Source organism: Rhinoderma darwinii, chromosome 10, assembly GCF_050947455.1.
Source record: "Rhinoderma darwinii isolate aRhiDar2 chromosome 10, aRhiDar2.hap1, whole genome shotgun sequence".
Classification (NCBI taxonomy): Eukaryota; Metazoa; Chordata; class Amphibia; order Anura; family Rhinodermatidae; genus Rhinoderma; species Rhinoderma darwinii.
Window position 1 is genome coordinate 74,914,934 of NC_134696.1, and position 27,845 is coordinate 74,942,778.

General features: G+C 43.8%; 1 protein-coding gene across 1 annotated transcript in view; it reads left to right on the top strand.

Annotated features, from left to right (window-relative positions):
* Nucleotides 1-27,845, top strand: part of ABCG4 (ATP binding cassette subfamily G member 4) — a 365,340-nt gene that overhangs the window by 167,611 nt on the left and 169,884 nt on the right. Inside the window, exon 4 of the mRNA XM_075840823.1 lies at nt 16,389-16,521. Within this exon, the coding sequence (XP_075696938.1) occupies nt 16,389-16,521 (133 nt within the window). The remainder of the gene's footprint in view (nt 1-16,388; nt 16,522-27,845) is intronic.

Genomic DNA, 27,845 nt, shown 5'->3' on the forward strand with positions numbered 1-27,845 from the left:
ATTTATGACGAGACTGACAGGACTGCCTTTGCCGAGAGTCAGCTGGTGACCTTAAGTCAGGGTAAGAGACCTGTTGAGGAGTATTGCTCTGACTTTCGGAAGTGGTGCGTAGCTTCTCGGTGGAATGACCCTGCCTTAAGGTGCCAGTTTAGGTTGGGTCTGTCGAATGCCCTGAAAGACCTGCTAGTTAGCTATCCCTCTTCTGACTCCCTAGACCAGGTTATGGCTTTAGCGATACGACTTGACCGACGTCTCAGGGAACGACAACGTGAACGTTTATGTGTTTTCTCCTCCGACTCCCCCATGATGCCTCCCGAAGCTCCGTTGCTTCGTTCCTCCCTGAAAGATTCAGAGATACCTATGCAACTCGGGGCCTCCGTGTCCCCCCAACAACGTAGAGAATTCCGCAGGAAGAATGGTCTCTGCTTCTACTGTGGGGACGACAAGCATCAAGTGAACAACTGTCCTAAGCGTAAGGTTGCAGCCAGAGAACTTCCGCGTCTAAGTGATCATCGGGGAGGTCACTTGGGCGCACAGGTATTTCCAGTAAATATGAAACGTACTAAGATCTTGCTTCCCTTTCAGGTCTCTTTTGGTGGTAGGTCTGCTACCGGCAGTGCCTTCGTGGATTCAGGGTCCTCTACTAATATCATGTCTGTGGAATTTGCTATGTCCCTTGCTATGCCTCTTATTGATTTGCCTAAACCTGTCCCGGTAGTGGGTATCGACGCCACTCCTCTTGCTAATGGTTATTTTACACAGCATACCCCTGTTTTTGAACTCCTTGTTGGCTCCATGCATTTGGAGCAATGCTCTGTACCGTTGATGCAGGGATTATCGTACGATTTGGTTCTAGGTCTTCCCTGGTTGCAGTTGCATAATCCTACGTTTGACTGGAACACTGGGGAGCTAACCAAATGGGGTAATGAATGTTGTACGTCATGTTTTTCTGTTAATTCTATTTCTCCCCCTAAGGAGGCGAATACGCTACCCGAGTTTGTTCAGGACTTCGCTGATGTTTTCTCTAGGGAGGCCTCCGAAGTGTTACCTCCTCATAGAGAATACGATTGCGCTATCGAATTGGTACCAGGAGCTAAGCTTCCTAAGGGTAGGATATTTAATCTTTCTTGTCCCGAACGTGAAGCTATGAGAGTGTATATCCAGGAATCCCTGGCCAAGGGTTACATTCGTCCCTCTTCTTCTCCGGTAGGTGCTGGCTTCTTCTTCGTGGGGAAGAAGGATGGTGGTCTTAGGCCATGCATTGACTACCGTGGCCTGAATAAGGTCACGGTAAGGAACCAGTATCCCCTTCCTTTGATTCCTGATCTCTTTAATCAGGTTCAGGGGGCCCAATGGTTTTCTAAATTGGATCTACGGGGGGCGTATAACCTTATTCGCATCAAAGAGGGGGATGAGTGGAAGACTGCGTTTAACACGCCCGAAGGCCATTTCGAATACCTCGTCATGCCCTTTGGGTTGTGTAATGCCCCTGCGGTCTTCCAGAATTTCATAAATGAGATTTTGAGAAATTACCTGGGGATTTTTCTGGTAGTGTACCTTGATGACATACTGGTGTTTTCCAAGGACTGGTCCTCCCACGTGGAGCATGTCAGGAAGGTGCTCCAGGTCCTTCGGGAAAATAAACTGTTTGCCAAAACCAAAAATGTGTGTTTGGGGTACAGGAGATTCCATTTTTGGGTCAAATCCTCACTCCTCATGAATTCTGCATGGACCGTGCCAAGGTTCAGGCTGTGGCGGAATGGGTCCAACCTGCCTCCCTGAAGGCGTTACAGTGTTTTTTGGGGTTCGCTAATTATTACAGGAGATTTATTGCTAACTTCTCGGTCATCGCTAAGCCCCTTACGGACCTCACTCGCAAAGGTGCTGATCTCCTCCACTGGCCTCCTGAGGCTGTCCAGGCTTTTGAGGTCCTTAAGAAGTGCTTTGTCTCGGCCCCGGTGCTGGTTCAGCCCAACCAAATGGAGCCATTTATCATGGAAGTTGACGCATCTGAGGTGGGAGTGGGGGCTGTCTTGTCCCAGGGTACCAGCTCCCTTACCCATCTCCGCCCCTGTGCCTACTTCTCCAGGAAGTTTTCGCCAACTGAAAGTAACTATGATATTGGCAACCGCGAACTCTTAGCCATTAAATGGGCATTTGAAGAGTGGCGCCACTTCCTGGAGGGGGCTAGGCACCAGGTAACGGTCCTTACCGACCACAAGAATCTGGTTTTCCTAGAATCTGCCCGGAGGCTAAACCCGAGACAAGCTCGATGGGCGTTATTTTTTACCAGATTCAATTTTTTGGTTACCTATAGGGCTGGGTCTAAAAATATTAAGGCTGATGCACTGTCGCGTAGCTTCATGGCCAGCCCTCCTTCGGAGGAAGATCCTGCTTGTATTTTGCCTCCAGGTATAATCATTTCCTCGATCGATTCTGATTTAGTCTCTGAAATTGCTGCTGATCAAGTTGCAGCTCCCGGGAACCTTCCTGAGAACAAGCTGTTTGTTCCCCTGCAATTCCGGCTAAGGGTACTTAGGGAAAATCATGACTCCGCACTATCTGGCCATCCAGGCATCCTGGGTACCAAACACCTCATTACCAGAAATTATTGGTGGCCTGGGTTGCCTAAAGACGTTAAGGCCTACGTCGCCGCTTGTGAGGTTTGTGCTAGGTCCAAGACTCCCAGGTCCCGACCAGCGGGCTTACTGCGTTCGTTGCCCATTCCCCAGAGACCTTGGACACATATCTCCATGGATTTTATCACGGATTTGCCTCCATCCCAAGGCAAGTCGGTGGTGTGGGTGGTGGTGGACCGCTTCAGTAAGATGTGCCACTTTGTGCCCCTCAAGAAACTACCCAACGCCAAAACGTTGGCTACCTTGTTTGTCAAACACATCCTGCGTCTCCATGGGGTCCCTGTCAATATTGTTTCGGACAGAGGGGTACAATTTGTTTCATTGTTTTGGAGAGCCTTCTGTATGAAGTTGGGGATTGATCTGTCCTTCTCCTCTGCCTTCCATCCTGAAACCAATGGCCAAACGGAGAGGACTAATCAATCTTTAGAACAATACTTAAGGTGTTTTGTCTCTGACTGTCAATTTGATTGGGTCTCTTTCATTCCCCTCGCCGAATTTTCCCTTAATAACCGGGTCAGTAACTCGTCAGGGGTCTCTCCTTTTTTTTGTAATTTTGGGTTTAATCCACGGTTCTCCTCCGTTTCACCTGGTAGTTCCAACAATCCTGAGGTAGAGGTCGTTCATCGGGAACTGTGCACAGTCTGGGCCCAGGTTCAGAAAAACCTAGAGGTGTCCCAGAGCGTACAAAAAACTCAGGCTGATAAAAAACGTTCTGCTAACCCCCTGTTTATGGTCGGGGATCTGGTGTGGTTGTCGTCTAGGAACTTGCGTCTCAAGGTTCCGTCCAAGAAGTTTGCTCCCCGGTTTATTGGGCCGTATAAGGTCATTGAGGTCCTCAATCCTGTCTCCTTCCGGCTGGAGTTACCCCCGTCTTTTCGGATACACGACGTGTTTCATGCCTCCCTCCTCAAACGCTGCTCCCCGTCCTTGGCTCCCTCGAGGAGACCTCCTGTTCCCATCCTCACCCCGGAGGGGGTGGAATTCGAGGTGGCCAGGATTGTGGACAGCAAGATGGTCCAAGGCTCCCTCCAGTACCTGATCCATTGGAGAGGATACGGGCCCGAGGAGAGGACTTGGGTACCCGCCCGGGATGTTCACGCTGGGGTATTGGTCAGGAGGTTCCACCTGCGTTTCCCCAGTAAGCCAGGTCCACTTAGAAAGGGTCCGGTGGCCCCTCATAAAAGGGGGGGGGTACTGTAAAGGATCTGCCAGGCACAGCGGGGTTAACTCCCAGAACTAATTAGTCAGCACCTGAGAATACATCCCTGAGACTGACTCCTGCTTCCACCATTCAGGCTGGCAGGCTTAGGAGTGGGAGAGCCTATCGTAACCTGGCCAGACTCAGCTAGCTCCCGCCCTCGGTCTATTTAAGCCTGCACTTCCTGTCCCTCGGTGCTTGTTACTGCTTGTGTTTCCCTCCTTGTGGTTTCCTGGCCCAGCTACAGCTCCTGCTATTTTTGATCCTGCTCCATACAGACCCTGGCTTACCGACTACTCTTCTGCTTTTCGTTTTGTACCTCGCACACTCCTGGCTTGACTCGGCTCGTTCACCACTCTGGTTGCTCACGGTGTTGCCGTGGGCAACGGCCCCTTTTCCTTGCTTGTGTTCCTTGTATGTTTGTCGTGTACTTACTGAGCGCAGGGACCGCTGCCCAGTTGTACCCCGTCGCCTAGGGCGGGTCGTTGCAAGTAGGCAGGGACAGAGTGGCGGGTAGATTAGGGCTCACTTGTCCGTCTCCCTACCCCCTGCCATTACACAGGGCTCAGAAGAAAAGGTGCGCCATTTGGCTTTTGGAGCACAGATTTTGCTAGATTGCTTTCTTGGCACGCATTTACAAAGGCCCTGTGGGACCAAAACTATGAAAACTACCAGAAAGTGACTCCATTTGCCATTTGGGATACTACACCATTGTTAGGCCTGCTGTTGCCATAGCTGCAGTCGGCAGCCCTGAGATCGCATGCAGGGCTGACAATTTTCTACCAACCACTAAGATGTAGCCATCACATTTGATTGCTGCATCTAAGGGGTTAATGGCAGGGATCAGAGCTAGCTCCGTTACCTGCCATTACAGGAGAGTGTCAGCTGTAACATACAGCTGACATCCACTGCTGATGACGCTGGCTCAGCCCCTGACGGGGCCTGAAGGGCTTCCATACTAGGCAGACCGGGAGGCCAGTATTAGGCTTCCGGTTGCCATTGCCACCACCGGCAACCCGGCAATTTCGTTGCTGGGGTGGCGATGAGCTGCAAAAACCTTAAATGCAGTGATCGCTTTTGACCGCTGCAATTTAGGGGTTAATGGCTAACTTCGGTCACCGCCATTACAGCAGGGTGTCAGCTGTAACATACGATGATGGAACGGACTCAGCTTCTGACCCTGTGTCATCCATTTGTCGCAAGTATACGACAAACTGCGGGAAGCACTAGCTTTCCATGACGTATACATACGACAAATGTCGTACTTCTCTGCAAAATCGCACTTTACTGCACTCTCACTCCACTCAAAATAACCTAGCTTGTAGTCTGTCAGCTTACAGCTGAGGCTGCAATCAAGGCCCAGGTTCAGCTAATTAACGGCCCAGGTGCAGCCAATTAACAGATTTTTATTTTTTTTACCATTTTTTTAACCCCACCACATGAAAACAAAACAACAATGTAAATAAAACAACAATATACCCAAATACACAGTTATCACAGAGTATGTCCTCTTGTTTTATATATGAAAAAAGTATCCACAGGGATCCTCTTGTGTTGTTACATCAGGTGTGCACTACCAAAATATAGTCTATGTATGGGGGGAAAGGGATGAAGATGGGGAATAGTGATGTAACAAAAACAAAAAAACAAAAAACAAAAACAAAAAACTTTTATTAGTATTAAAAAAGATGCTCCTGCATCCTTAGGCTGGGTTCACACGACCATGTTACGTCCGTAATGTACGGAACGTATTTCGGCCGGAAGACCCGGACCGAACACAGTGCAGGGAGCCGGGCTCCTAGCATCATAGTGATGTACGATGCTAGGAGTCCCTGCCTCTGCGTGGAACTACTGTCCCGTACTGTAATCATGATTACAGTACGGGACAGTTGTCCTGCAGCGAGGCAGGGACTCCTAGCATCGTACATCACTATGATGCTAGGAGCCCTGCACTGTGTTCGGTCCGGGTCTTCCGGCCGAAATACGTTCCGTACATTACGGACGTAACATGGTCGTGTGAACCCAGCCTTAATATGATGTTAAAATATAACACTTATTCAGTGTGTAAGTTGTTTGCTCGGCTGTGCTCAGTATATTATACTAGCGGGAAACAGGGTGAACGGTCCCCCTGTTTTCCCGCTAGTATAATATACTGAGCACAGCCGAGCTAACAACTAACACACTGAATAAGTGTTATATTTTAACATCATATTAAGGATGCAGGAGCATCTTTTTTAATACTAATAAAAAAAAACATTTTTGTTTTTTATTGCATCGCTATGTCCTCTTGTTTAACTATGCACTTATCAACAAAATCTACACATTACTACACTCTCGCTCCACTCAGTAATCCAAGGATCCAAACTGGATTAGTTAGGGACTTTACAGATCAGGGCCATGACTTCTAAGACCCAAATGGCCACAGGAGAGGTCGCAGGGCACAGATATATCCTCCGCAGGCCAGGGCACAGTCACAGGAGTATATGTGTGTGTGTGTGTGTGTGTGTATGGGAGTTATCCTTCTCCCGTTGCAACACAGCTGCCGAGGACGTCAATATGACTGCCAGTGCCAGCGGCAATTGGAGATGCAGCAGCCCAGGATTTCAAAGGCTGAGCTGGATGGCGCGTCTCTGTGCAGAGCAGAAGGCAGAGAGAAGGCTAGGGGGGATTCCACCCCTTCAATGGGATTGCAGGGCTGTCGCTCTGACACACTGCCACCAAATTTAGCCCGGGGATCCTTCCGGTGTGACAGGCCACAGCTCCGATCCGAACAAGGAGGGTGTCTAAATGTTAACTGGTAGGCAGGGGGTACAGTTGCAAATGAGGATGGTGCCTCTGCAGGCACGAGAAGGATGGCCGGGGATTCCTATAGTAGCCGATGGAGCTCTCCAAGAAGATTTCCATCCTGGTTCGCGTCGTGGCCACGCCCCCATGCATCCTCTATCCTTAAAGAGGCTCAGTCACCACATTATAAGTGCCCTATCTCCTATATAATGTGATCGGCGCTGTAATGTAGATAACAGCAGTGGTTTTTATTTAGAAAAACTATAAATTTTGACCAAGTTATGACCTATTTTAGATTTATGCTAATAACTTTCTTAATGCCCAACTGGGCGTTTTTTAGCTTTTGACCAAGTGTGCGTTGTAAAGAGAAATGTATGACGCTGACCAATCAGCGTCATACACTTCTCTCCATTCGTGTACTCAGCACATAGTGATCTTACGAGATCACGAGGTGCTGTCACTTACTCACACATTAACTTTACTGAAGTGTCTTGAAAGTGAATAGACATCGCTTCCAGCCAGGACGCGATGTCTATTCACAATCTCGACATTTCGATAATGTTTGTGTGGGACTTAATGAAGGCAAGCATGATCTCGCGAGATCACGAGTAAGTGACACACAAACTTTACCAAAGTGTCGGGAGTGTGAAAAGACATCAAGTCCTGGCTGGAGGTGATGTCTATTCACTCTCAAGACATTTAAGTAATGTGTGAGTAAGGGACAGCACATCGTGATCTCGCAAGATCACTATGTGCTGAGTACATGAATGGAGAGTAGTGTATAACGCTTATTGGTCAGCGTCATACACTTCTCTTTACAATGCCCACTTGGTGAAAAGCTAAAAGACGCCCAGTTGGGCATTAAGAAAGTCCTTAGCATGAATCTAAAATTTGTTATAACTTGGTCAAAATAAAAACCACTGCTGTTATATACATTTCAGCGCCAATCACATTATGTAGGAGATAATGTGGTGACAGAGCCTCTTTAAAGTAGACTGGCTAAAAATGAAAACTTCCCTGTGCACCTGAATCCTCTGGTGCAGTAACTTTGTGAAGTCTTTCTGTTCAAAGCGCAGCTGTTTGCTATAAGGCTTTTCACTTCATAATTCAGAAACAGGATGTTAGTGTTAATTCTTCCAACCGTTGTTCTTTATGGGACTGCCCCATAAAGCGGTCCACAAAAAGTTTTAGGCCTTATTCACACGACATTGAAAAACGGCTGTGTGATGGCCGTCCTTTTAACGGCTTTCACATGGCCGTTTTCAGAACAATGATGTTCTATGGGTATCTTCACACGGCCGTTTTTTTAATGGCCCGTGAATAATGGGCGTCAAAAAATAGGACATGTCCTATTTTTGGCCGTTTAAACGGCCTGACGACCCCCATAGAAGTCAATTGATCCGTTTTTAACGGCTGTCAATACATATAACAACCGTTAAAAATGGATCTGTTACATGGGGATTGGCAAGGGAACTACTAATTCCCTTTCTGGCTATCGTTGGCATACTCACTGTTGCTGTCCTCTTCAGGTGTGGTCACTCGTTTTCACAGGCTTGAAGGCGCATCGATGACGACATTGTGCCATCGCGCTGCCTTGCCAGATCCCGTGCAGACAAGTGACCACACCTGAAGAAGACGAGAGACGGCGCTGCATCCGTGAGTATTTATGGCATTGTTGTATTGAGTATGTAGGCAATCATATACAGGGAGGTGTGTGGCATCAACTACAGGGGGTCTGTGTCGCATATACAGGGGGTCAGTGTGGCATGATCTACAAGGAGGCTGTGTGGCATCATATACAGGGAGGTGTGTGGCATCAACTACAGGGGGTTTGTGTCGCATTTACAGGGGGTCAGTGTGGCATGATCTACAAGGAGGCTGTGTGGTATGCAGGGAGGTGTATGGCAGCAACTACAGGGGGTCTGTGTCACTTATACAGGGGGTCTGTGTGGTATGATCTACAGGGAGGCTGTGTGGCATGATCTACAGGGAGGCTGTGTGGCATCATATATAGGGGGTCTGTGTCACATATACAGGGTGTCAGTGTGGCATCAACTACAGGAGGTCTGTGTGGCATCAACTACAGGAGGTCTGTGTGGCATGATCTAAGGGAGGATGTGGGGCATGATCTAAGGGAAGCTGTGTGGCATGATCTACAGGGAGGCTGTGTGGCATCATATACAGTGAGGTGTATGGCATTATCTACAGGGAGGCTGTATGGCATTGTCTAAAGGAAGGCTGTGTGGCATGATCTAAAGGGAGGCTGTGTGGCATTATCTACAGGGCGGCTGTGTGGCATTAACTACAGGGCGGCTGTGTGGCATGATCTACAGGGAGGTGTGTGGCATCATATACAGGGAGGTGTGTGGCATCATAGAGGGAGGCTGTGTGGCATCATATACAGGGAGGTGTGTGGCATCATATACAGGGAGGCTGTGTGGCATCATATACAGGGAGGTGTGTGGCATCATATACAGGGAGGTGTGTGGCATCATATACAGGGAGATGTGTAGCATCATATACAAGGAGATGTGTGGCACCATATACAGGGAGGCTGTAAATAGTGTCTAGGTGAACATGTGACCTTCCTTTGGGTGTTTTCAGGGGGCTGGGACAAAAAAAACCTGACCAATGAAATTCATCAGTTTTTTTAACGGCCATGAAAAACTGATGTAAAATGGATGTCAAACGGCCTTTAAAAACGGACAGACGGACTGAAAATGGATGAAAATTTGGAGACAAACTGATGCAAAATGGCCATGAAAAACTGACAGTTGATCAGTTTTTAATGGACATTTTTTTTCACTGTCGTGTGAATAAGGCCTTATACAAATGTATACAAAAAGGAGCGTTTTTGGGAATGTTTGTAAGTATGAGCCTTTGTCATATTGAAGATATTGATGGAGACACTGCTCCTTGCTCCCTTTTTGTCTGCCAGCGACAGTGTTTCTGTTATAACCGAGAGCCAAATGATAAAATCTGACAAAAAAAAAAGATCCTGACGGGGCTGAAGTTTATCTATAACAGTAACAGAAAAAACACAAAAAAAAGGTCAAACATCGCTGTCAATTCCTGAAGGAATTTTGAGTCAGATTGTTTTGCCTTACAAAAAAACGTGTGTAAACATACCCTACGAGTGCAGTGCTTTTTTTTTTTAGCCGTTTTCTGTCTTTCTCGAAAAAAAATTTGCTAGGGGTTCCCTGAAGAACTTTTATTTTTCCAGTGCTGCCTAGAGTCCGAAAATGTTGGGAAACTCTGTACTAGGCTACAGGATCACGCCGGCCGACGCAAGGATCCCATCGTGGAGCAGCTCAGTTCGTCGTGGGAACGTGGCCTAGGTGAGTACAATTTTTGTTTGGGGGCACTGTCTACAAGGGGGAGGTGGGGGACTGTATGGCACTGTCTATAAGGGGGAGGTGGGGGGCTGTAAGGGACGATCTACAAGGAGGAGGTGGGGGGGCTGTATGGCACGATCTACAAGGAGGAGGTGGGGGATTATGGCACGGTCTACAGGGAGGCTGTATGGCAAAATCTATAGGGGGCACTATATTGTGTGGGGGCCACTAAGAGGACATTATACTGTGTAGGGGTCTACAGGGGTGCATAATACTGTAGGTACAATTATAGGACAAAATACTTGTCCTTAAAGGGGTTGTAATATATTATTAAATATTATTATACTGTATGGGGGCACTAAAGGGGCATTATAATTTTTTTATGGGCCATTTATTTTTAATAATGGGGTGGGGCGCCGAAAGATCATTTTGCACGGGGCGCCATCTATCCTGCTTACCGACACTTTTAACCCCTAAACACATCACGTAACTGTGTGTGATAAGGGTTAAGGGGAAGTATGGAGCGTGCCCACAGGCTGAGCGTGCTCCATACACAGCGGGTGACGGCTGTGTAATACAACCGAAACCTCACTGCAATGGGCTGAATCAAAGGTCACTTTGATTCCGCCCGTTTAACACCTTAAATGCTGCTGTCAGTTGCGACTGCAGCATTTAAATTGTTAGAATCAGGGGGGGCGACCCCTCAAAATTGCGCATCCCCCCCCCCCGTGGCACGATTGGCCGGTTGCAATGGTTGTTATGGCTTGTTATGGCAGCCTGAAGGCCTAATGAAGGCCCCCAGGTCTGCTATCCTTGTACTCCTTTGAAGCTCTGCCACCAGCAGGGCTTCAAAGGAGACTGTAAGGGTATGTGCACACAACAACGCCAAATACGTCTGAAATTACGGAGCTGTTTTCAGGAGAAAACAGCTCCAGAATTTCAAGACGTTTTTACAAGTGCACGCGCTTTTCGTGGCGTCTTTTACGGACGTAATTGGAGCTGTTTTCATTGGAGTCAATGAAAAACGGCTCCAATTACGTCCCAAGAATTGTCCTGCATTTCTTTGATGCGGCCGTAATTTTATGCGCCGTCTTTGACAGCGACGCTTAAAATGACAGCTCGTCTGCACAGAACATCGTAAGACCCTTTGCAAGCAATGGGCAGATGTTTGCCAACGTATTGGAGCCGTCTTTTCAGGCGTAATTCGAGGCGTAAAACGCCTCCATTACGTCTGAAAAGAAGTCGTGTGAACATACGCTTAGAATCACGATATACTCCAATACATTAGTATTGCAGCATATCATGCAAGCGATCCAACGATCACTGCTTCATGTCCCCTAGGGGAACTAACCAAAATGTAAAACACTGTTAAATAAAGGTGTTTTTTTTATGTTAAAAAAAAACTATTAAAAAGTTCCAATGAAAACACTTTTCACGTTTTTTCCCTATTAATGCAAATGCAATTGCGGGCCTCCGATGGGGTGTCATGGCCGCCGGGGCCTTATAAAAGTCCCCAGGTCTGCCCTGGGCATATGCCTATTAGGACGTGCCGGAGATTTACACTGACAGGCAATAATGCTCTGGTATACTAAGTATACCAAAGCATTATAGCAGCGATCTAAAGATCGCATAGTAAAGTCTCCTAGTGTGACTAAAAAAATAAGTAAGTTATGTGAAATTAAATTTATTAATAAAAATTACAGTAAAATTTTTCCATAAAAAGTGGTTTTATTTAGTAAAAGTGTAAAAAATAAATAAAAGTACACATATATGGTATCGCCACGACCATAATAACTCAAACAATAAAGTTAAAATGTAATTTAAACCGCAAGGTGAACACCGTAAAAAAAAACGCAAAAAACAATGGCAAAATTGCTATTTTTTTCCATTGCCCCCCCCAAAAAAGTAATAATAAAAGTTAATCAATAAGTCCAATGTACCCCAAAACAGTACCAAGTAAAACTACTTCTCGTCCCGCAAAAAAAAAATCACTACATTGATGAAAAAATAAAAAAATGAAGGCTCTTGGAAAGCAACGATGCAAATACAAATAATTTTAGTTCAAAAGTGTTTTTATTGTCGTAAAACATAAAAAAAAACATACATATGTGGTATCTTCGTAATTGTACCGACCCATAGAATAAAGGAAATGTGTTATTTATGCCGCACAGTGAACGGTGTCAATTTAAAACGCATAGAACAATGGCAGAATTTCAGGGTTTTTTTCTATCCCCCAAATAAAAAGTTAATAAAAGTTAATCAAAATATACGTACCCCAAAATGGTGCCATTAAAAAGTAAGACTAATCCTGCAAAAAACAAGTCCTCATACAGCTATTTTAACGGAAAAAGAAAAAACTTATAGCTCTTTGAATGCGTCTATAGAAAAATGAAAAAAATAGCTTGGTTATTAGGGTCTAAAATAGGGGTTAAAAGTTCCTCCAGCTGTCTAACCAATCTTTCCCCCAGCACAGTGGCATCCTCCCCACCATAGAGCCTGTAGCCAATAGAGAAGTCAGCCCAGTTCTCTGTGAACCCAAACCCTTCCTTCCTGCACCAATTTCTAATTAACTTATTTAACTCCCTAATCTCCCGCTGTCTTTCTAGTGACGAACGTGTCACTGGTAGTATTTCTGAAAACACTTCCTTGGAGGTCCTGGACTTTAGCTTCTCTCCTAGTTCCCTAAAAACCGATGTGTACCATGACCACCGGGACTTCCCCAGCCACACCCAGCAATCTGTCTATTCGATCCACAATATGCTGAACCCGAGCTATATACCGGGGGGTTGTGGCACTATTTACAGATGGCCGGGAAATGGATTAAAATTTTGATACACACTGATGTAAAACAGCCATGAAAAACTGACTGTTGATCCATTGTTAACTGCCCTTTTTTTCACGTCGTGTGAATATGGCCTTATAGCCCTCTTATCTGCTCACAGCGATCCATGACAGTGTATATATATAAATAATATAGAGAAACCTATATAAAAAAAGTTCAAAAAAGTGTTTTTTTCACATTTTTTGTGATTTGTCTGCTCATAATAAAAATTCAAAACATGGAATTAAATAAACAAATCTAGAAAATGAAAGCCTCATGAGTCTTGTAAAAAACAAAGTAAAAATACTTTGTGATATTCAAAGCGGTTTCAAAGATATTATCGTTTAAAGAAGTGCATATCAGAAATGGAAAATTTGATCTGAACACAGGGGTATCAATGACCATTGGTAATGAACGGGTTAACTATGCACACTCGCACTTTGATGTACACTCGCTCCACTCAGGAAAACCTCACTTGTAGTCACTCAGCTTCGGGCCTGTTCACATCAGCTTAGGCTTTCCGTTAAGGGGTTCCGTCAGAGGTTTCCGCCGTGGAACACTTCAACGGACAGTCAAACGGAAACCTTAGCTTCCGTTTGCATCACCATTGATATCAATGGTGACGGAAACATTGCTAATGGTTTCCGTTTGTCACCGTTCCGGCAGGTTTCCGTTTTGTCGACGGAATCAATAGCGCAGTAGACATGGATATTTTTATTTCCCTGGTTAACTGTTTTAGTACATGTTCACACGGAAGAATTTTGCGGGAAAATTACGCCTCCCATTCATTTCAATGGGAGTCGGACACTTCATTTTCCCGATAGCTGATTAGCTATCACTGAACTAGCACTTAGGGAGTATTTATTTTATCAGTTCATTTGTATTATGAAAATATTTCGGTGTTTTTAAGTGTTTTCATTGACAAGATGAGTTTTGGTTATATGGTGCAGTGTATGTGTATGGCACTGGTTGCACTTTATTTGTGGCAACTAATCAGGCATTGACTGTACGGTATTTTCTGCTTTATTTACACTTCTACAGTTTCACTGCTGCCAATGCATATGCATGGACAGTAATCACAGACACACTGTTAGGCCTCATGCACACGACCGTAGCCATGTGCACGGCCCTGATTTCCGGGTTGGCCGGCCACAGAGTGACAGCCGCGAGCCGCCCCCGAATCGCGGGCTGGGCCATTATTTTCAAAGGCTTCCCGTTCTTTTTGCGGTCCAGGCTCCTGGGCCATGCACGGACCGTGAAAACCACGGTCGTGTGCATGGCCCCATAGAAATGAATGGGGCCGCAATTCTCCCGTTGATTTTCGGGGGAATTGCGGCCGCAAAAGCACGTTCGTGTGCATGGGGCCTAAGTACACAATTATTTTAGGCATTATTCAAAGTCTATGGGAATGAGGTAGACAGCCGAGTAGAGTGCTCAGCTTTTCCCATTATTCTCATAGACACTGAATGTAGTGGCGGTCTTATGCTCAACCACCAATCCATTCTAGCTCCTCCTCACTGCGGGGGTGCCCTCCTCACTGTGGGGTGTGCAGTGAGGAGGATAGCAGGGGTTCGAATTTACCACTTTCATGATTGGTGCGGGTCCCATCGGTATGGGAGCACGGTCCGTAAAAAGCAAAAGATAGGACATGTCCTAACTTTTCCAGAGGCTTTCTACGACCCGGACACCTTCCCGCAAATACAAATATACGGGTATGTGTGCATTGTCAATAGAAGTGAATTGGTCCATAATTGCGGACCACAATTACGGACAATTTCTACTGTCGTGTGCATGGGGCCTTATACGGTGTTGAAAGTTACTGTAAATAAAACTGGTTTATGCCAGTCACACCATTTTTTACAATCGCAAATGTTATGTTAGCATATGTGTTTATATGTTGCATTTGCTGTCTGTGCTCTGTGATGAAACATCTGTATGACTAAGGGCCTGTTCACATCTGGATTAGCTGTTTCTGTTGCTCTGCTCTGTCACATGTGCAGATAAACAAAAATACCTTTGAGTTTCCGTCATGGTGTCTGTCATTTTACCAGAAAAAACGGTATTGTTTCCAGAATTTTGGACCGGATCTGTGACGGAGGTCCTTGGCGAAGCCTTTAACGCAGATTTGAACAGGCCCTAACAATCAACAGAAATGCAATTGTTATGACGTTACTATACACAAAGCAATTTTTATCCCTTCTACACTGATATCATGTCCTGACAGTCTCACAAAGTTTTGATGCAGCAAAAAGACACAAAATTAGCATGGGATGCCTCGCTAAATATATATATTTGTGTATCTTAGGCTCTGTTCACATCTGCGTTGGGGGTCTACGCTATTGCTTCCGGCAAAACGACGGATCTGGTGCACAACAGAGACAAACAGAAACCAGGATCCGTCACCATTGAAAACCAGAGGTTTCCGTTTGTGTCAGTTTGTGTCTGTTCAGGGTCCCATTCTGATGGAAAGCTCCTGACGGAATGTCAGAACGGGACTCCAATGCACATATGACAAGGACAGACTCGGAATCGCTGAAGCCTGACTTCAGTCCTGCCAGCCCAGTCTATCCATTTATTGATGGATTGATTGATTGATATATTTCATCATCTTTTTCAGATTTTTCATCGTTGCATTTTGAAAGTCATAACTTTTTTATTTTTCTGTAGATATAGCTGTGTTACAGGGCTTGTATTTTGCGGGAAAATTTGTATTTTTTGGGGTACATATAATAAATTGATTAAATTTTATTAACTTTTTTGAGTAATGAAAGAAAAACATCAATTCCGCCATTCTATTTTGCAGCTAAAATTTATGCAACTTACTGTGTGGTATAAATGGCACAACTTGGCGATACATACAACCTTTTTGATCGCTTTTTATTGTGTATTTTGGAAGGCAGGATGAACAGAGCACAGCAATTTTGGCATTCTTTTTTATTTTATGTTTTTCCACTGTTTCTGGTGAGAGTTGAATAATGTTATAGTTTTATAGTCCGGGTCCACGCAGTGATTCCAATTATGTGTAGTTTTATTTCATTTTTCATAATAAAGCGTTTTGTAAGAGGAAAAAAAAAATGGGTTTTTCTTTTTTTTTCTTAGGATTTTTCATTTTGATAATATAAACTTTATTTCTCCGTTTTTTTACTTTTTATTTTTTCCCACTACGGAACTTTACTATGCAATCATTTTATCACTTTTATAATACACTGCAATACTGCTGTGTTGCAGTGGATTATGCCACGCTTTGGCAGGGCCTAATAGGCATACACTGTTGATAGACCCAGGGGCCTTTGTTAGGCCCCCGGCTGCCATGGAAAACATTGGCACCACGCAATACTATCCTACTACATCTAGGCTTCAAATAATACAATAGAGCTGTCATTAACTTACCCTCTATCTAATGACAATGAGATGATTTTCGTCATCCTGTGCCTTAATATACAGCAAAGCTAACAAGTGAGTTGCAGAGAACATTTATGTGGATTTTTAAAAAAAACAAAAAAAAAAAACACCAAAATTATTGAAAAAAATGTGTATTATAAAAACCTGACTTAAATAATATGTAATTTTTTGATGATACATTCTCTTGAACAAATATTTTCTTGTAACAGGGACAGTGGAATGACTGGTGAGATTCTGGTAAATGGAAAACAGAGGGAGCTTCGAACTTTTCGGAAGATGTCATGTTACATCATGCAAGATGACATGCTACTGCCGCACTTGACTGTCAATGAAGCTATGATGGTGAGGCTGAAATGTGAATAAATCATACGATTCCATACAGTGTTTTTTCTTAGGACATCAGCTAAGCGGCGTTAGACATCAGAGTTGGTTGTAGGCAGGGCTGGCTCCAGGTTTATGTGGGCCCGTGGGCGACACAGACTTAGTCGGCCCCTTTGCCGGAGCAGTAAAATTGCAGAACAACGTCACTTTGTGCCCCCATATTGACGTTAGGGCCTGTTTATGCCCCCATATAGAAGTTAGGCCCCCAGTTTGTACCCCTATAAATTTAGTGCCACACAGCCCCCTCCCTGGTAGTGGCACACTGCCCCCCTCCCTGGTAGTGCCACACAGCCCCCTCCCAGTTAGTGCCACACAGCCCCCTCCTCCCAGGTTGTGCTACACAGCCCTCATCCCTGTTAGTGCCACATAGCCCCCTCCCAGGTAGTGCAACACAGCCCCCACCTCCCAGGTAGTGCCACACAGCTCCCACCTCCTAGGTAGTGGGACACAGCCCCCACCACCCAGATAGTGCCATACAGCCTCCACCTCCCAGGTAGTGCCACACAGCCCCCACCTCCCAGGTAGCGCCACACAGCCCCCACCTCCCAGGTAGTGCCACACAGCCCTCACCTCCCAGGTAGCGCCACACATCCCCCACCTCCCAGTTAGCGCCACACAGCCCCCCTCCCGGGTAGCGCCACACAGCCCCCTACTCCCAGGTAGTGCCACACAGGTGGTAGATGGAGGAGCCTTAAGAATAATGTGAAAGAACTAGGCTACATTTATTTTTTTAAACCCCGAGCCATGCTTTCTATCACCCAAGTGCAGAAAAAGTGCAGAGGTGCCACACAAAAAGTGCACAAGGATGCGGTCTATCCCCCCTCGCCGAAGCTTAGGGAGACCCAAAAACACTCCTAGACCTCTACCTGGGCTGCCACCCCAGTGTCCACCTAGGAGCCAGCATCAAGGTTGCACCTCCCCTCCGAAGAAGGGAGGCCGGGTTGCAGGGGAAAACGGAACTAGATGGCAACACATTTTCCCCCTAGACCTCAGGAGGGTCCCAAAAGGGCACCGCATCCCAAAATCCTTGTGACAAAACGTGACAAACACAGTGAAAAAACTAAATTAAATAAGTGGATGTGCGCTGTGATACAGCCTGGACATCCGCCAAAAATTCCTCATCTCCCAGCCAGAAGGCCGGGAGAATAAAGGTGTGTGCTCAGAAGTGTGAAAGAGGAGTGCGTGCAAAGAACTAGGCTACAAGCTGAAGGTAAGGACTACCTCCAAGGTAGTATTCTCAAGAATACTGCCTGTGCCATGTGCATCACAGGAAAGACAGCAGGAGCTCAGGGAGATGAATACATGGCTTATAGGGAACCTGTAACCGGCATTTCACCTATTAAACCAGCAACACCTGGTGGTAGTGGGTGAAAAATAATTTCTATATAACCTATAAATGTCTTCTTAGTCGGCTCTGTAGCTTTAGTATTCAGTTTTTTAGTGTTCCCACACCGTATGCTAATGAGCATAAACGAGTCATATCTTCATTTGAAAAGAGTCAAATCTTCATTTGAAAAGAGTCATATCTTCATTCCTCAAGTCTTTCCGAGTTTACCCCGCCTCCTTACTTTTGATTGACAGCTCCTCGCCTTCCCCAGCACACAAAATCCAGCGCTTGTGCATTGATGTCCTCTTCTGGTGTGTGCAAAATGTTTGCAGACCGTTATTTACAGTTGGAGTAGGAGTTTAGGAGAGGGGATAACGGCAATGAACTTTTGATAGTAGCGGCCAGTAAGGGATAAGTAAAGTTCAATAGGTGAAATGCTGGTGACAGGTTCCCTTTAAGTCTTGGTACAGAGGAGAAGGCTTTTGGTTCCTAGAGCTCTGGGCTGACTTTTCATTGATTATATTGGTGGCGGGAGAAATAGACTGTGGGGAGAGAACTAGACAACAGGATAAGGAGATCCTTTTGTTACCAAACAGCAGCGGAAAAAAAAATAATCACATTTCTGATACGAAAGTAAAAAATTGAAAGGCAAGTTAAAGTGCATGCTCACAAATGCCAAAAGTATAGCAAGCAAAATGGGGGAGCTGGAGGCCTTGGTACTGAAGGAAAATATAGATATAGTTGGTGTTGCTCAAACATGACTAGACTCTTCACACTACTGGGCTGTAAATTTACAGGAAGACAGGATAAATAGGAAAGTTGGTGGTGTATGTCTGTATGTGAGAAGTGATATGAAGGTGAGTGTGAAAGAGACAATAGTGGGTGAAGATTGTGAGGAGGTTGAAACCTTGTGGGTGGAATTACAAAGGGAGGTAAACACTGGAAAAATACTTTTGGTGTAATTTATAGACCCCCCAAATATAACTCAGGAGATGGATGATCAGCTATATAAATAAATGGAGTGGGCTGCACAGGCTGGTAATGTAGTGATAATGGGAGATTTTAATTACAGGGATATTAATTGGTGTCATGGTTCGGCTTCAACTGCAAAGGAGAGACATTTCCTCAACCTGTTGCAGGATAACTTTATGGGCCAGTTTGTGGAAGACCCGACTAGAGGTGAAGCTCTGTTGGATCTGGTCATTTCTAATAATGCAGAGCTTATTGGGAATGTCAATTTCCGTGAAAACCTCAGTAACAGTGATCATAATATAGTTATATTTTACCTATACTGTAAAAAACAATCACAGGCTGGTAGGGCAAAAACACTTAATCTTAAGAAGGCCAATTTCCCAGAATGAGGGCTGAAATTCAGGATATAGACTGGGAAGAACTAATGTCAAATAATGGCACAAATGATAAATGGGAGATTTTAAAATCTACTTTGGGTAATTATAGTGCAAAATTTATTCCTATAGGTAACAAGTATAAATGACTAAAATTAAACCCCACATGGCTTACACCTTCTGTAAAAAGGGTCATGACAAAAAAAGGGCATTTGAAAAATACAAATCTGAGGGTACAGCTGTAGCCTTTGGTATTTATAAAGAGCTTAATAAAATCTGTAAAAAGGTAATAAAATCAGCAAAAATACAAAATGAAGGGCATGTGGCCAATGAGAATAAAACAAATCCCCAAAAATTCTTCATGTATGTAAATGCAAAAAAGACAAGGTCTGAACATGTAGAACCCCTAAATAGTGGTAATGGGGAGTTGGTCACAGGGGATCAAGAGAAGGCAGAGTTACTAAATGGATTCTTTACCTCTGTATATACAACAGAAGAAAGAGCAGCTGATGTAGCCGGTGCCAGTGTGGATAATATATCAGTTGATATACTGAATTGGCTGAATGTAGATATGGTCCAGCCTAAGTTAAATAAAATAAATGTACACAAAGCACCGGGACCAGATGGGTTACACCCCAGAGTTCTTAACGAGCTTAGTTCAGTTATTTCTGTCCCCCTCTTCATAATATTTAGAGATTCTCTATTGACTGATATAGTGCCAAGGGACTGGCATAGGGTAAAAAAGGGCTCTAGCGCTTCCCCGGGTAATTATAGACCAGTAAGCTTAACATCCTTCTTGGGGAAAATGTTTGTGGAGCTATTGAGGGACTATATACAGGATTATGTGACAAAAAATAGTGTTATAAGTGACAGCCAGCACGGTTCTACTAAGGACAGAAGTTGTCAAACCAACCTGATCTGTTTTTATGAAGAGGAGAGCAGAAGACTAGAAAGAGGGGCCGCTGTGGATATAGTGTTTTTGGACTTTGCAAAGGCATTTCACACTGTCCCTCATAGAATTCTAATGGGTAAATTAAGGACTATAGGTTTAGAAAGTATAGTTTGTAATTGGATTCAGAATTTGGTCAAGAATTGTATCCAGAGAGTTGTGGTCATTGATTCCTACTCTGAATGGTCCCCGGTTATAAGTGGTGTACCCCAGGGTTCCGTGCTGGGACGACTATTATTCCACTATTATTCAACTTATTTATTATTGATATAGAGGATGGGATTAACACCTTAGTGACCAACAATACGCCTTTTCACGTTTGTCACTAAGGGGCCTTAGGCTAGGCTGACGCCTTTTCACGTGAGCCTAGTCTAAGTCCTGCACGGGTCTCCCGTGCAGGCTGGAGCCAGGCTCTGCTGTCTGATGACAGCTGGGCTCCTGCTCCAACACCCGCGATCGAAGTTTACTTTGATCGTGGCCATTTAACCCGTTAAATGCCGCCGTCAATAGCGACCGCGGCATTTAACTTGTTTACAGAGGGAGTGAGCTCCCCCTGTCACCCATCGGCGGCCAGCAAATGCAATTGCGGGTCTCCGATGGGTTGTCATGGCAGCCGGGGGCACGTCCTGATAGATTGCCTGTCAGATTTACACTGACAGGCAATAATGCTCTGGTATACGAAGTATACCAAAGCATTATAGCAGCAATCTGAAGATCGCACAGTAAAGTCCCCTAGTGGGACTAATGAAATAAATAATAAATGTGAAATAAAGATTATTAATAAAAATTACAATAAAAAATGGTTTTATTTAGTAAAAGTGTAAAAAATAAATAAAAGTACACATATATGGTATCCCCGCAACCGTAATGACTCCATTGATAAAGTTAATATGTAATTTAAACCGCAGGGTGAACAGCGTAAAAAAAAACGCAAAAAACAATGGCGAAATTGCAATTTTTTTCCATTGCCCCCCAAAAAGTCATAATAAAAATGAATCAATAAGTCCCATGCACCCCAAAACAGTACTAATCAAAACTACGTCTCGTCCCGCAGAAAACAAGCCCAAAAAATCACTACATTGATGGAAAAATAAAAAAGTTACGGCTCTTGGAAAGCAACAATGCAAAAACAAATAATTTTAGTTCAAAAGTGTTTTTATTGTGCAAAAGTCGTAAGACATAAAAAACCTCTACATATGTGGTATCACCGTAATAGTACTGACCCATAGAATGAAGGTAACATGTTATTTATGCTGCATAGTGAACGGCGTCAATTTAAAAACGCATAGAACAATGGTGGAATTTCAGTTTTTTTTTATAATCCCCCCAAAAAAAGTTAATAAAAGTTAGAAAAAAAAATTATATGTACCCTAAAATGGTGCTATTAAAAAGTACAACTAATCCCGCAAAAAACAAGTCCTCATACAGCTATGTAGACGAAAAAATAAAAAAGTTATAGCTCTTTGAATGCGACTATAGAAAAACAAATAAAATAGCTTGGTCATTATGGCCTAAAATGGGCTGGTCACTAAGGGCTTAATAGCACTATTTCTATTTTTGCAGATGACACCAAGCTATGTAGTATTGTTCAGACTATGGAAAATGTTTGTAAATTGCAAGCTGATTTGAACACATTAAGTGTTTGGGCGTCCACTTGGCAAATTAAGTTTAATGTAGATAAATGTAGTTATGCATCTGGGTATCAACAATCTGCATGCATCATATGTCCTAGGGTTAGCTATACTGGGAGAGTCACATGTTGAGAAGGATCTGGTTGTACTTGAAGATCATAAACTAAATCACAGCATGCAATGTCAACCAGCTGCTTCAAAGGCCAGCAAGATATTGTTGTGTATTAAAATAGGCGGGACAGGGATATAATATTACCACTTTACAAAGCATTAGTGAGGCCTCATCTAGAATATGCAGTTCAGTTCTGGGCTCCAGTTCATAGAAAGGATGCTCTGGAGTTGGAAAAATTACAAAGAAGAGCAATGAAGCTAATAAGGGGCATGGAGAATCTAAGTTATGAAGAAAGAATAAAATAATTAAACCTATTTAGCCTTGAAAAAATATGACCGAGGGGGGGAAATAATTAACTGATATAAATATATTAATGGCACATACAAGAAATATGGTGAAATCCTGTTCCATGTAAAACCCCCACAAAAAGCAAGGGGGCACTCCCTCCGTCGGGAGAAAAAAAGGTTCAATCTGCAGAGGTGACAAGCCTTCTTTAATGTGAGAACTGTGAATCTATGGAATAGCCTACCGCAGGAGCTGGTCACAGCAGGGACAGTAGATGGCTTTAAAAAAGGCTTAGATAATTTCCTAGAACAACAAAATATTTACTCCTATGTGTAGAAATGTTTCCCTTCCCTTCTCCCATCCCTTGGTTGAACTTGATGGACATGTGTCTTTTTTCAACCGTACTAACGATGTAACTATGTAACGCAATCCATGCTGACAACGTAGGAGCCTTTCCAATGCTGGATTATAGTTTTTGTTAGCATAGAACAATAGGAGTGTCATGAGAGATTTAACAGCAATAGTAAGTATAATTTCTTCCACCAGTAATAAAAGACAAGTTCTGTGTTCAAGTATACGAGGGAGTCCTACTTTAAGCTCAACAAATACCATTACCTCAGCCCAGAAATTATTAATAATAGGACATTCCCTGAACATATGTAGGAAAGAGCCCTCTGCTCCTTGGCAACGTGGCGGACAGGAGTAGGTATGCATCCCATTCTAAATAATTTGGACGGGGTGTAGTAAATTTGGTGGAAAAATGGACCTGTTAGAGCGGATAGCATTTTTTTATGATCATCTATAAAAATGGAAGAAAGAGTCTGAGACCATCGGTCCAAGGCTCTGTCAATTTTATCAGAAGATACAATTAGCGATCATCTGTAAAGTATGTATAAAGCTTTAGCCAATGTCTCCCGCATCACCCAATCCTCCACTGGGGATGTACATATTCTGACATTATATCCTGCAAAGTGCGACCAAAGAGCGTGTCTAAGGTGGAAATAATGGAACATGAGATGAGTCGGGATCTGGTGTTTAGATCTAAGCTTTGCAAAAATATCTATTTTATCTTCCACCACCATATCCTCCAAGGTTAACATATCCAGGGTTGCCCACTCACCAGGGTTAGGAAGTCTTCATAACTGTGGCAGAAGCGGGTTGTACCAAAGCGGTGTCCTAGGTGACCAGGACATCTCTTCTGAGTTAAAGAGTAATAATGTTCACTGCCAGACCTTCAGAGTAGTCTGCGTTGGGACTGTATGTTTGTGTCCAGGGGGGATCTACAGGGTGGGCCATTTATATGGATACACCTAAATAAAATGGGAATGGTTGGTGATATTAACTTCCTGTTTATGGCACATTAGTATATGGGAGGGGGGAAACTTTTCAAGCTGGGTGTTGACCATGGTGGCCATTTTGAAGTCGGCCATTTTGTATCCAACTTTAGTTTTTTCAATGGGAAGAGGGTCATGTGACACATCAAACTTATCGAGAATTTCACAAGAAAAACAATGGTGTGCTTGGTTTTAACGTTACTTTATTCTTTCATGAGTTATTTACAAGTTTCTGACCACTTATAAAATGTGTTCAAAGTGCTGCCCATTGTGTTGGATTGTCAATGCAACCCTCTTCTCCCACTCTTCACACACTGATAGCAACACCGAAGAAATGCTAGCACAGGCTTCCAGTATCCGTAGTTTCAGTTGCTGCAAATCTCGTATCTTCACAGCATAGACAATTGCCTTCAGATGACCCCAAAGATAAAAGTCTAAGGGGGTCAGATCAGGAGACCTAGGGGACATTCAACTGGCCCACGACGACCAATCCACTTTCCAGGAAACTGTTCATCTAGGAATGCTCGGACCTGACACCCATAATGTGGTGGTGCACCATCTTGCTGGAAAAACTCAGGGAACGTGCAAGCTTCAGTGCATAAAGAGGGAAACACATCATCATCTAGCAATTTCAGATATCCCGTGGCCTTGAGGTTTCCATTGATGAAGAATGGCCCCACTATCTTTGTACCCCATATACCACACCATACCATCAATTTTTGTGTTCCAACAGTCTTGGAGGGATCTATCCAATGTGGGTTAGTGTCAGACCAATAGCGGTGGTTTTGTTTGTTAACTTAACCATTCACATAAAAGTTTGCCTCATCACTGAACAAAATGTTATGTGTAAACTGAGGGTCCTGTTCCAATTTTTGTTTTGCCCATTCTGCAAATTCAGTGCGCCGATCTGGGTCATCCTCGTTGAGATGCTGCAGCAGCTGGAGTTTGTAAGGGTGCCATTTGTGAGTAGCTGATATCCGCCGAAGGGATGTTCGACTGATGCCACTCTCCAGTGACATGCGGTGAATGCTACGCTGTGGGCTCTTGCTGAATGAAGCTAGGACAGCCACTGATGTTTCTTCATTAGTGACAGTTTTCATGCATCCACATTTGGGCAAATCCAACACTGAACCAGTTTCACGAAACTTGGCAAGCAGTTTGCAAACTGTAGCATGGGAGATGGGTGGTCTCGTAGGGTGTCTTGCATTGAAATCTGCTGCAATGACCCGGGTACTGCGTTCACCAGACATCAACACAATTTCTATCCGCTCCTCCCGTGTTAACCTCTCCGACATGTCAATGGCTGTAAACAAAGAGAAGCTTGTAAATAACTCATGAAAGAATGAAGTAACGATAAAACCAAGCACACGATTGTTTTTCTTGTGAAATTCTCGATAAGTTTGATGTGTCACATGACCCTCTTCCCATTGAAAAAACTAAAGTTGGATACAAAATGTCCGACTTCAAAATGGCCGCCATGGTCAACACCCAGCTTGAAAAGTTTCCCCCCTCCCATATACTAATGTGCCACAAACAAGAAGTTAATATCACCAACCATTCCCATTTTATTTAGGTGTATCCATATAAATGGCCCACCCTGTATAGATAGAGTTCAAATGGACTTTATAGGAAACCGAGAAGTGAAGCTTTCAGTTGGGTACAGGGATTGAAGTGTCTATGGGTAAACCACCACCAAACATAAACCAGTTGGATGTAGAGATATAGATTCGGAAGGGCCAACCCATTCTGCTCAGTGGGTAGTTGTAGTGTGCCTAGAGCAATTCTAGAAGTACCACGTGCACAAATAAAAGATCGAAGATCTTTGTCAATACCGGAGTAGAGCGATAATTGTAGCTATACTGGAGTATTGTGAAAAAGGTACAAAAATCTAGTTAGGCATTTTAAACAAATTCTACCTGTAACTGTGAGAGGGAGGAGTTTTCATCTGTCAAAGTTCATCTTGAGGTGCTATATCAAAGGTGTGATGTTATCAGATATAAAACTACAGATATTGGAGCCAATCACTATGCCTAGATAAGTAATTTTGTCATTACTAAAGATTTGGACCAATTCACACATAGTCCAGAGAAGGACGTAAATAAATCAAATTGAGATATCACCTGTAGAGATGGACCTGGATCATTGACACGTTCCTCCCTCCCACCCATCTGAAAACCCTTTATATCAGGAGAGGCTCTTATAGCTAGCTCTAGTGGCTCAATAGCCAATGCAAAAAGGGAAGGGGATAGTCGGCAACCTTATCTAGTCCCTTGGGCTAGTGTGAATAAGGGGAGATGTGACAATTGGTTTTAATACTTGCTATAGGTTGGGAGTATAATAACTGCACCCATTGAATAAATCTGGGTCAAAATCCAAATTTGCCTAGTACAGATCACAGATAAGACCACTCTACCAAGTCAAATACTTTTTCAAGGTCTAAAGAGGCAAGAACTCAGAAAATACCCAACCCTACAGTAGACAATATGTTAGTAAATAGCCTTCGAAGGTTATCATCTGTGGCCTTCCCTGGCATGAAACCAGATTGGTCTGGATGAATAAAATGAGAAATTATTTTTTGGAGACGCATCACCTATATTTTGGCTAATGTTTTAATATCACAGTTACGCCTCATGCACACAGTCGTGTGCGCCGGCCGAGTCCCGTCAGTGATCCGAGGAAAGATAGAACATGTCCTATCTTTCCTCGGATCAGAGACTCCGATTTTTTACGGACCAGATTCACCCACTAAAGTGAATGGGACCGTGAAGACTATTGGGTGCCACTCGGATGCTGTCAAAAACGGCCTGAGTGGCACAACGGTCGTATGCATGAGGCGTTAAGTAGTCAAATAGGCCGGAATGAGCCACATTCTTTAGGATCTTTACGGGCTTGGGAATCAGCAATATAAGAGCCTCTCTCATACAAGGGGGAGGGTAGTATTCTCATCGAAGGATTGAAAAAGATTAAGTTAATGAGGGGCAATCAGTTAAACATGCAATTTACACCAATCTATAGGGATGCAATCCAGACCCGGGGTTTTCCTGTTCGGAAACGAGCATATAGCCTCTGTAATCTCCTCTAAAGTAAGATCAGCCTAGAAAATGAACATCCTCTCTATTCAGGGTGGTGAAAATAATAGTGTCTAGGAATTATTCTAGGTCAGACGGATTATTTGGAACCTTAGAGAAGTAAGATCGTAGTAAAATCTAGCAAAGACATCATTGATGAACAGGTGGTCACTAACAAGCATCCCGGTACAAGAGGTGATTTCCAAAATGGGGTTCGAGGTGGTGTCCTCTCTAGCCAAGTAAGACAGCAAAAGGCCTTTCCTATCTCCCTGCTCAAAAACCCTCCGCTGGGAATATTAACCTCTTCACGTGCTGCTCCGCAACTGTACGTCCTGCAGAGGGCTTGCTTCCCACATCAGGACGTACAGTTGCGGAGTAGTTCCCGGCGCACACTGTCTTAACAGAACCGGGAGGTCAGCTGTCCCCGACAGCTGACACTCCAGTCTTGCCGGTTAGCGGACCATCGCCACTGATTTTGGCAATTAACCCCATAAATGTGGCGACAGATTGCGTTCGCCACATTTAAGGGGTTTAAAGCACATCGGCAGCCCCCACGAAGTGATTGTGGGGGATGCCAATGCTTGTTGTGGCAATCGGAGGTAATGTACTCTAGCAGCGATCAAAGCTGCAAGTCTAAATGTCCCCTAGTGGGACAAGTGAAAAAAGTAAAAAAAAAGTAATAAAAATGTTTTAAAAAAAGTGTAAAAATAAAAGTTATAAGTTACATAAACAAACACTGCTTTTTTTCCCCTATAATAAGTCTTTCATTATAGGAAAAAAAATTAACACGTTAAAAAAAGTACACATATTTGGTATCGCCGCGTTTGTAATGATCCAAACTATAAATCTATAATGTTATTTTTTACTGCACGATGAACACCCCAAAAAAAAAATCAATAAAAAACGACAACAGAATCGCTATTTTTTGGTCACCACCCCTCCCAAAATAGAGAATAAAAAGTGATCAAAAAGTTGCATGTACCCGAAAATAGTTCCGATAAAAACTGCAACCCGTCCCGCAAAAAACAAGCCCTTACACAGCTTTTTTGACTAAAGAATAAAAAAAGTTATGGCTGTCAGAATATGGTGACACAGAAAATTAATTATTTTATAAAAAAGTGATTCTATTGCGCAAACACCACAAAACATAAAAAAACCTATATACATATGGTATAGCCGTAATCGTACTGACCCGCAAAATAAAGTAAAATTGTCATTTATAGTACACGGTAA